Source organism: Poecilia mexicana, unplaced genomic scaffold, assembly GCF_051168715.1.
Source record: "Poecilia mexicana isolate PSO_F unplaced genomic scaffold, ASM5116871v1 scaffold_9, whole genome shotgun sequence".
Lineage (NCBI taxonomy): Eukaryota > Metazoa > Chordata > Actinopteri > Cyprinodontiformes > Poeciliidae > Poecilia > Poecilia mexicana.
The window spans coordinates 1,848,034-1,858,572 of NW_028263378.1; the positions used below are offsets into that span (position 1 = coordinate 1,848,034).

The window sequence follows — 10,539 nt, forward strand, 5'->3', positions numbered from 1 at the left end:
AGTTTTACCCTGTTACGTTACATAGCACAGGACTTTTAGCAGCGAAATGATAGTTCGTGGATTTAATTTGACACTTCCGGTTATTTAAAAACGTCACCGGAACAGAAAGGGACACAGCTCTCGCTCCGCGTTGAAACTCTTTGTTAAGAAAATAAAAGCCCACATGGTGTTTCGAGTTGGTTTCCACGGAAACATTCAGATTTAATGTTAAAGTTTAGAAACAGAAGCAGAAAAAACAAAGCAGATGCTACAGCAGTTGAGTAACTCCTCTTTGGTAAACGCGTTTTTACAAACAACATGGACACGCCTGAGCAGATAAATGATCAAACAGTAAGTAAATCATTAACAAACAACGTAAATAAAGATAAAATAGCTTTTTTCAGAGTTAGATAACTGCTAAGTTTCGTAACTCAATCAACCCCAATAATCAAATCAAGTCAGAGCGTTTTAATCTAATCATTCTGTTTTTTCTTGGTTTATTTCATTTTTGTTTTTAATTTCAATGTTGTTCAGTCATTTTTCAGTTGGTAGCTTTTTAAACTTTTATGCATTTATTTTAATTTCGTTTTAATCAATTTTATTTTAGATGATCATAAAACTAAATTAAATATAATAACAGTTTTATTTTTTCCATCCTAATTTTATTTATCTTAAATGAAGAGAGATTTTCTAATAATATTTTAGTTGATTTGTTTTAGAAGATGAAACAAAGAGGTAGCTAATTAAATATAGGGAGAATGTTGATTTCTTGACTTTTTATGTGTTTGCTATCTTTTCTATCCTCTGCTGTCTATCAGCATGAAGACGGACAAGGTGTCTTCTCCACTGCTGTGTCAGAGGAGAATCTGGAAAGGGCCAGGAGAAGAAGCACCTACGTGGACTTCAGTGATCGGCTTGTGGCAGTCAGAGACCATCGCTATCGAAGACCAAAACTGGATCCGGACATAATCATTAAGAGCAAAGCTGCAGAGCAGTGAGGACAAACTCAATTACAAACACACTCTGCAGAAGAAAAAAATTCACCGCCAGAGAGTATCTACTGAAATTGATCCCTAAAAGATAATACAATTAAACCTGTGGATGATTTATACCAATAATATGTGCAACATTTGATCATAAAATCTGATGCTTTAGGCAATAATTAAAGCATTTCATTTCAGCTTAATAAAAGGGAAAGAGGCAGTGGAGAAGTTCCAGTATGAGAAGGCTGTGCTCTGCTTCTCCAAAGCCATCTACCTGCAGCCTGAACAGGTGCTGCGAGCAGAAAACTCAAACAATGTTTGCTTTTGATTTGGTAACAAACTTTTAATATGTTTGAACTTTTCTGCTTCAGACTGAGCTGTATGTGAGCCTGGGAGAGGCTTATATTCAGCTGTGTGACTTCCAGTCAGCAGCCGACTCTTATAATCGAGCCAGTTTCCTGGACCCTGGAGCTTTCGACGCTCGTCTGTCCTTCATCTACTACATGCAGGTAAAACCTCCCGCGTTATTTATCTGAAACTATACGATATCTAAGACAAGCTCAATGTAAATCTAAATATTTGTTGCTTAAATGGAAATAAACTGAATTTATGACTCATTTTCACTTTATTACTGTATTAATTTTTTTTTCTGCTGATCAGCTTGAATTTCAAAACTGAGGGAACAATTATTTTATTTTACTTTTAATAAAATTGATGGTTTCTGACAGCTGGCATCTTAAACGGATCAGTTCAGTTCAGTTCAGTTCTGAAGTCCTGCTGGTTCTGCTTATTTTGCTTTTTATTTGCTGTTTATTATTATTATTATTATTATTATTATTATTATTATTATTATTAATGTCATTTATGGGCTTAAAATCAGATGGTAATGAGTAATGTTCTGACTGAAGTCCTGGTTCTGGTTCTGTTGTGTTCAGGCTCAGTGTCTGTTCGACCGCGGTCTCTTCCTGGAGGCGCTGCACATGTTCGGGAAAGCTGCCGACCTGAAGCCGGAGGCCGCCGGCGCCTTCAGAATCAGAAGGTCAGCAGAACCTCCTCCTGGTTCTGGTTCAACACCTCACTCTCACTGTTCTGCAAATATGAACAATTCAATAAAAAGAGAATCTAAAAATAAAAACCATCATGGCAAACAGGGAGACATTTCATGATAGAAACCCATTTTGTTTTTCACTCCAGTCAGTTTAATTCTGGTTTTTACCCTCCAGGTTAGTTTCTGCGGCTGGTTTTGTGTTTTCAGTCTTGGGGGGCGTTTCTCGTTCCAGCCTGGCCTGCCTGACAGCCGCAGGGCAACACGGCGACTGTCTGAAGGAGCTGGACCGGGTCATCTCAGAGGGTCCGTCTGCCGAGCTCTACGTCTTCAGAGCCAGAGTTCACAAGGCCATGAACCAGGTGAGGCCGGAACCAGGTGAGACCGGAACCAGGTGAGGCCGGAACCAGGTGAGACCGGAACCAGGTGAGGCCGGAACCAGGTGAGGCCGGAACCAGGTGAGACCTGAACCAGGTGAGGCCGGAACCAGGTGAGGCCGGAACCGGGTGAGACCTGAACCGGGTGAGGCCGGAACCGGGTGAGACCGGAACCAGGTGAGACCTGAACCAGGTGAGACCTGAACCAGGTGAGACCTGAACCAGGTGAGGCCGGAACCAGGTGAGACCGGAACCAGGTGAGACCGGAACCAGGTGAGGCCGGAACCAGGTGAGACCGGAACCAGGTGAGGCCGGAACCAGGTAAGACCAGGTGAGGCCGGAGCCAAGTGAGACTGGAACCAGGTGAGACCGGAACCAGGTGAGACCGGAACCAGGTGAGGCCGGAACCAGGTGAGGCCGGAACCAGGTGAGACCTGAACCAGGTGAGGCCGGAACCAGGTGAGGCCGGAACCGGGTGAGACCTGAACCGGGTGAGGCCGGAACCGGGTGAGACCGGAACCAGGTGAGACCTGAACCAGGTGAGACCTGAACCAGGTGAGACCTGAACCAGGTGAGGCCGGAACCAGGTGAGGCCGGAACCAGGTGAGACCGGAACCAGGTGAGACCGGAACCAGGTGAGGCCGGAACCAGGTGAGACCGGAACCAGGTGAGGCCGGAACCAGGTAAGACCAGGTGAGGCCGGAGCCAAGTGAGACTGGAACCAGGTGAGACCGGAACCAGGTGAGACCGGAACCAGGTGAGACCGGAACCAGGTGAGACCTGCACTGCAAAAACACTAAATCCTACCAAGTATTTCTGATCTGGGTTCTGGGGCAAATATCTTAGTACAATTTAAATAAGATGTAACTAACTTGTTACTAACAAGTAATTTTTCAGCAAGAAATAGGAGCTTGTTTTAAGTAAATAATTTTTTAATATTAATGAAAAAGTTCTAGTTCCACTATCAGATTATTTCACTAATAGCAAAACATGTTTTCCATGTTGAAGGTAAAATATATTAAGGAATTATTGACTTAAAACAAGCTCCTACATATTGCTAAAAAGTTACTTCTAAGTTAGTTTGAAATTATTTCTAGTGTGCTATGTATTAGCGACATAAACTTGACAAAAATACTTGGTAAGATTTTGTGTTTTTGCAGTGCAGATCTCACCTGGTTCTGGTCTCACTTGGTTACACTGTAAAAACGCAAAGTTTTACCAAGTAGTTTTGATCTCTAGTGTAAATGTCTTAGTCCCACCTGCTTGGTCAGAAGCACTGCTGGATTTAAGCCCACAACCTTCTGACCTCAAAGTAACCAACCAGAAATGTGTCTTTCTCCGATAAGTTTGCAATAATTTTCACCAAATTGCAGTCATTTTTGGCCAGAAGCTGAGCGGCAGATATGAGCTCACCACAGTTTCCTACTTCCTGCTCAGTTTTTGATTTTGTTTCATGTGGATATAAAGTCGTGTTTTCCTGATGCTCAGTTCAGGTGTGATGAAACTGGTTCAACAGGTTAGGAGCTATAATTAGCAAATGAAACCAAATCATTAGTCACATGAATCTGGAGGCCAGCTTCATTTCTCCAACACTTTTGAGTGGTTTTACTTCACAGAGAGAAACATAAAAACCTGTTGACATGTCAGTGACCATGGAAAATATCACACACTAACATTTATTTTACAACCGGGACGTCAGTGCGTTGACTTAGATTAAATAATTACATAGCTTTAAGAAGTCAAAATTTATAACATAATTAATTGCTACATACACACGTTCCAGTACGTTTCTGGTACACCCGCAAATCCGACGCACAAGCGGCTTCCGCTAACTGGCATCTGCTAACAGCCATGCTAATAGCGATGGAAAGTCGTTTTTCACGGCCCGCTGGTGGTTAATTTCTGCTTCAAAACGATCTGATGGGACGCTGGGAAACACTGTTGTTGTGTTCAAGTTGTGCTGAAAGGAGTTAGCCTGTCGGCGAAGCTATTCAAGGCTAAAACAGCATCTCAGTGCTAAACATGCTGCAGCAGGTCAGATGCTACTGTCAGCGTCCACAGTCCACATTTCTAAAGAAGCTCCTGAAACACTGGAAAGCCGAATGGATGGAGTAACATTTTGCTCCAATCTGATGGTTGAGTAACCTAAATAACAGGTTAAAGATAATAAAATAAAATAAAAATGAAATAAAAATAATAAATATCTTTGTGTTTATTCAATAATTTAGCAGTAAAGGGAGTTTCTAATGTGAAATGTTGCTCATTTTATTGACATATAGTTGTCAATTAAAATTAGATTACTTAATTACAGACCCTGCATTTAATTTGATTTTAAAAAAAATGTAAAGAAGTCCCATCTCTTATTTATGTCTTTGTATTTTGCAGTTGAAGTTAAAAGCTGAATTTCTTGATAATGTTTCTCATGTTTTGTATGATTTTAAGAAAACTGGGTTTGATTTTAAACGTTTCTTTGTTTTTAATTCAGTGATGTGAATATTTTCAGCCCTAACTTCAGGACTCTGCCTTTCGTCAGACAGCCTGTTGTCTCCGAGACGTGCGGTCAGCGCTGGAGTTGGACCCGGAGTGCCGGGAGGCCAGAGCGATGCAGCAGCACCTGATGGAGGCCAGCGAGGACAACAGGCAGCAGGCGGTGATCAGGATGCTGTCAGGCCACCTGCAGGAGGCGCTCTGCCTGATCAACGTCGCCCTGGAGAGCAATCCGGAGAACGGACAGCTCTACCTGTTCAGGTGGGCTCATCTGGACCCAGAAGGTTTCTATTGGTACATCGTTCACCCCAGTCCAGTTCGCTTTAATCCAACTCCAGTCCGTTTGCCTAGAAAGTCCGGTTTGTTTGGGGAGGCGTGAATGTCCAGTCAAACCAAAAAGCAAACTCTGGTCTGCCTACAAACGTGGGTTTCAGTAGGCCTGTTACAATAAGCAATATAGCATTTGATCACATGATAAATGGAAACAAACTCAATTTTCATTTGCATGATTTATCGTTTTTCTGTTATTTCCTCTTCAGTCTGCCGTTTTTTTTAAGGATAATTTTGTTTACAGAAACTTTTTAACTTATTTCATTTGTTATTTCTGTTGTTTTATGTATTGTTAATATTTAAAATGTCTTCCACTTTCAGTGATAAATGTTCATTAGAATTTAAAGTTTATTGTCTTCTTGCATTTTTATGTCATTATCACTGCAATACTTGAAAATTGCCTCAAATCAACAATATTATCTTCTATTGCAATACATTTTTGAGTAATTTATTGTGCAGAAAAATTTGCTCTTGACAGGTTTGGGTCTGGGTTCGGTTGAAGTGAACTCTGGTTCAGTTTGAATGCAGGAAATGGATTACAGGGCAAGGCATTCTGGGTAAACACAACCAAAACAAATGAGTGCTAACAGGAGAAATGACTCGGCGTCTTTCACCAGAGACAGAACAGAAATCCTCCCACTGCTGAAGGAGGAAGTTGCTCTCAGTGTCTTCAGAGGTTTTTGTGCTGTTTCCTTCAGTGGTTCTTGGTACAGCGCCCCCACAGGTGAGGAGGGGAACAGGTTTTTCAAAGGGTTTGTTGGGTTTGACTCAGTGTAGTGAGAAAAAGAACCACAGCAGCTGGAGATGGAACAAATGTTGCTGTTTTAATCTCCAGTTGAACCAAGTCTACTGGGTTTGACTGTCGACTCGGTTTACAGTCAAACCGAGTCGACAGTGTGGCCTTAGTCACACAGACCAGGGTGTGAAAACATCTTTAGTCTCTGTTTGAATCAGTTTGTCTCCCTCCAGAGGGACTCTGTACCGACGTCTGAAGGAGTTTATCTCGGCCATCGAGGATCTGGTCCAGGCTGCTGAGCTCTGCGAGCCGAAGGAGGAGGAGAGGAAGGAGAGCAGCTCCGTCCTGAAGGAGGTGCAGCTCCAGCTGGCTCTCACCTTCAACGACTTCGCTGTCCAGTGCTTCAGCAGAGGTCTCTACGACGAGGCACTCCTGCTTCTGAACAAGGCCATCAAGGAGGACAGGAACCTGGGCGGCCTGTACCTGAACCGAGGAGGTGAGCTGGGACTGTCCAGCTGTTTGTTCTGGAATCGATCAGGACCTGATAAGACAGTCAGGTCTCCTGAAAACATCCCGTCCTGAAGGAGAGCGCTGTTAGCCTCTGAGCTAGTTGGCTGATTAGTGTCAAATCAGGCATCTCTTCTGATACCTAAATCATCTTTTGCACTTGATTTTATCCTTTTACTTCCTGTTCTTGCTGCCAAAACTTCAACACATTCAACAGGAACATGACTTACAGTCAGGAAATGACATCTTCCTCCTTCTGTTCTCCAGACTGAAATCTGAAAGAGTCAAAACATTCAATTCAGTTCAAATTATTTATATTAGTTTTAAAAGTTTCCTATCTAAGTAAACTCAGCAGCTTGCTTTGAGTCACTGACTTTTACTGCATTCACTCTTCCTGGACGTAGCGACAGTTAGCGTTGAGTCATTAACTTTACAGTAATCCCTCATTGTTAGCATGCGCGTAGCGACAGTGGAGAGGAAAAACTCCCCTTTAACAGGAGGAGCCTGCAGCACAGATTGAGGTAAATGTTCCCACTGAGTCCTGAAACTGTCAGAGCTGGTACCTGTCCAGGTGGGGCTGGCATGGCAGCAGGTCATGTGACCCTGAGACTCTCAGCCAACAGGAAAAACCTGAGAAACCAGATCAGAGCTGATCCGGTCTCACTGCCTCCACTCCAACGAGCAGAGTTACACTTCTAATAAATGACTTATTGGTTTAAAATGTAATTTGTTCAAATCTCATGATTTTTATTTTACTTAAATGTTTGATAGTATTTATTCCACAACTTAGTGTAACTCTGTATTTGTTGCACTGTTTCAATAATAATAATAATAACAATAATAATATTTTTAATCTAGTAGTGAAACTAACTATTATTTTAGTTATCAGTTCATCTATCAATTATTCTGATCAGTTAATTGGATAAAAAATGAGCACATTCTGCACATTTTTCTTTTAAGTCTCCATTTATTCAATATTAGACATACACTAAAAAAATGCAAACAAACAAATTAATTTGTTTTTTTAAGAAAGAAAATAAATATTTTATTGCCTAAAATGTAAGTAGTGATCATTTGTAGCAAAGGAGCCATTAAAGCAGCAGGAGTTTCTTAAAGGGACAGAGACCCAATTTGAAGGCGTTGATTACAAAATCCATTGTTTTAGTCATATTTGATATAAACAGCTTTTCAATAATTGTTTGTTTGTTTTCAATAAAGGGTTCTGCTGGGTTCTTTTGGGTTCTGATGAGTTCTGCTGGGCTCTGCTGGGCTCTGCTGGGTTTCTGTGACCCGGTCTGTGTTTTGGTCAGACTGTTTCTTCAGGCAGGCCGACTGGTGTTACGCTCTGCTGGACTACCAGCAGGCTGAGGAGATGCTGAGTCCCAACGAGCCGGCCCTGAGGCTCCGCCTGGCCGTCATCCACAGCACTCTGGGCTCCTTCTGCTTCCATGACTGGTCAGAACCAGAACACCAGTACTCCCACAAGAACTCCCTCACAGGTTCAGTGACTGTGTGTTTGTGTCTGCAGGTACTTCCAGGACGCAGCCGACATGTTTTCCCTGGCCATCATGTACAACCCGACCGCCAGTCCGTACTATGAGTACCGGTCGAAGGCGCTGCGCCGGATCCAGAACCTGAAGGGCGCCAGAGAGGACCTGATCCGCCTGCTGATCCTGGACCCCGACAACGAGGAGGTCCGCAGCTGATCCTCACATTTCACCCTGGAAACCTGATGACGGTGTGTCTGTTTGTGCAGATCCCCCCGATGATGATGAACCTGTTCCCCGGCAGCACCGCGGCCCAGGTTCTGTCCAGCACCAAGGGGCAGTTGCTCCGAGACGAGCTGACGGAAACCATCCGGGTCTGGGAGTCTTCTTCTGATCCAGAGAAGAGGTTAGCAGCACCGCCACCAACAGATGAAACCTCCAAGAGACTAACCTGTGGTTTAGGGATCAATTATTCTGATGATTTATCAATTATTTTGATGCCTAATTGCTTATTCTGACAATTAATTGATTACACTGGCGATTAATCAATTATTCTGGTGATTAATCGATTATTTTGACGATTAATTGATTATCATGTATTATCCAGTACCAAAAATACTGGATAAGATTTATTTGTTTGTGCAGTGAAATGTAAAATGTTTATATTTTCTGGCTACTTGTTGCTCTGAGTGTGTTTTTCTTTCAGCAAATTGCCTCTTTTGAGTTTTTAACCATTAATCAAATACAAAATTAGTTGACAACTATTTCAAGAATCGATTAATGGTTTCAGCCTTAGAGACAGGTGTGCCTGTTCGGTTTGTTGTAGCCTGGAGGAAAGTCTGAGCAGCCTGACTGTGAGCGGTGAGAGTCCAGAGGGCGAAGCGTTGAGCCTGTCTGAAGCTGCTCAGGAGCTCAGCCTGTGTGTGAGCAGGAAGGACCTGCAGAACGCAGCCAGGGCCCTCCTGCAGGTACGGGCACAAGTCAGGGCCACAAAACATGTTCGCTACATTTTTGGCACAAAATCCTTCTTAGATAATGAGATCTTAGTGTGGCCAGTTTTTTAAAATTTAAATCCACATTAGCTGCTGCTGGCCACGCCCCTCAGCTTAACATGTACAGTCCCATGTGGTAATGGCTGCAAACAGATGTGCAATTATACAACTGCACATGTTTGAAAAGCAGAAGTGGAATCTCCTGCACAACCAATAAGAATGCAGCAAGTGGTTTCTGGATGGCAAGTCAGCAACAAAACACTTTTCCTTTCCAGCAGCCATTGTACACTCACCTATAAAACCAGCTGACCAAATGTGCTGGAGCTCCACTTGAGTTGCTAGGTAACGGCGCAGTGCTCACTGTGACTCAACAATAGGAACGTTTTTATGAAACAGCTCATTTTCCAGACAACAAAATTCATGATCTTATTGCCATAAAACGGCTCGGTATTTTTAAAAATGTTTGTACTGATTTTAGAAGCAGCTCAAACTCAAACTGAAGTACAAAAATATTCAGAATGTGAATCTTTCATGATTGGTTTCCTGTGACGCTGCTGACCGCTCTGTGTCGCTCTGTGTCCTGCGTTCAGGTGGAGGAGGCCGTGGAGTCGTTCATCCCCGTCTGTCCGGCCCTGCGCCAGAGCAGCACTAGCGCCTCACAGTGTCCACCAACAGCAAGCGCGTCTACTCTTCCACTGCCAGCAAATCTGAGCCGCCTGGGGTCTGGAAAATAACACCAGCGTTCACATCCAGTCCTACTCTGTTGTTAGATTCTCTGTTTTAACATTTTTACTTCTTTAAAATCATTCAGTACTGTCACTAATCCAATTAAACGACTGTAGTATTTTCCATTTTAGATATATATTTGAAAGTCTAATCCTACAGAAATTATAAAAAGTGTTCATTGTATCAGCTTTTCTGAAGAGTCAATCAGGGGCCACACGAAGTCATTCCAAGGGCCACAAATAGCCACCGGGCCGCACTTTGAACACCACTTTAGTAAATCTTCCTTGAAAGAAAATATCACGTTTCTTATATTTGCAGGACATAAAAATTTGTGTCCACTTAGAAAAACTGATGTGATTCAGCATGTTTTACTAAAAATAACAGAAAATTCAGACAAAACATTTCAGGTGTGAAAGGTGCTAATGTCTCTGATCGTTTAGTTTTTATTTTTACAAAATAACTGAGTTTGACACCAAACAGACACAAACAGCAAAAAAAAAAAAGACAAAACAAAACAAAAAAGTCAAATTACGTGTAAAAAACCTCCAGCAATGAAGAAACGCCATTTCTGATTCCAGCTGTAATGTAGCATTTTGTCCAGCAGGTGGCAGCAGAGCCACAGGTTGAGCCGGTTAGCTGTAATTTTATTGTTTTATTAAACTTGAAGATTGAATTTAAAACTGTTCTGCTCAACATGGCTGAATAAAAACACGCTAAAAATAACAGATTATGAAATAAAAGGTTTAATTATTTAACAGTATTAAAAATAAAAAATTGTTGAGAAAAGTCCTGCAAAAAAGCTTTAAAATAGAAACATTTTGATTGAAGCTTCTAATCACAAATTGAAAAGTCTATAAAAATCTCACTTCTAATTTGAGTAAATTTATAAA

At 42.1% G+C, this 10,539-nt stretch overlaps 1 protein-coding gene and 1 long non-coding RNA gene across 2 annotated transcripts; one reads left to right on the plus strand and one right to left on the minus strand.

Moving 5' to 3' along the window:
* Window positions 1–487: 487 nt before the first annotated feature.
* Window positions 488–9,837, plus strand: ttc16 (tetratricopeptide repeat domain 16). The gene is made up of 12 exons (XM_015005822.2): window positions 488–973; window positions 1,161–1,251; window positions 1,334–1,471; window positions 1,898–2,001; window positions 2,243–2,369; window positions 4,918–5,132; window positions 6,171–6,433; window positions 7,755–7,899; window positions 7,973–8,138; window positions 8,201–8,337; window positions 8,758–8,899; window positions 9,514–9,837. The coding sequence occupies exons 1-12, from the start codon at window positions 759–761 to the stop codon at window positions 9,655–9,657; spliced, it is 1,887 nt and encodes a 628-aa protein (XP_014861308.2). The 5' UTR covers window positions 488–758; the 3' UTR covers window positions 9,658–9,837.
* LOC148157575 (uncharacterized) lies at window positions 3,962–7,541 on the minus strand. Its single transcript, XR_015764229.1, has 2 exons — window positions 6,819–7,541; window positions 3,962–6,719 (listed from the first exon to the last, which is right to left on the minus strand). It is a non-coding gene; the product is annotated as an uncharacterized LOC148157575 (long non-coding RNA).
* Window positions 9,838–10,539: the final 702 nt, after the last annotated feature.

Coding starts and splice junctions, on each gene's coding strand:
- ttc16 (XM_015005822.2), top strand. CDS start 759: ATGTGTTTGCTATCTTTTCTATCCTCTGCTGTCTATCAGCATGAAGAC. Junction 2,370..4,917: donor TTCACAAGGCCATGAACCAG/GTGAGGCCGGAA, acceptor GCCTTTCGTCAG/ACAGCCTGTTGTCTCCGAGA. Junction 7,900..7,972: donor TCCTTCTGCTTCCATGACTG/GTCAGAACCAGA, acceptor TTGTGTCTGCAG/GTACTTCCAGGACGCAGCCG.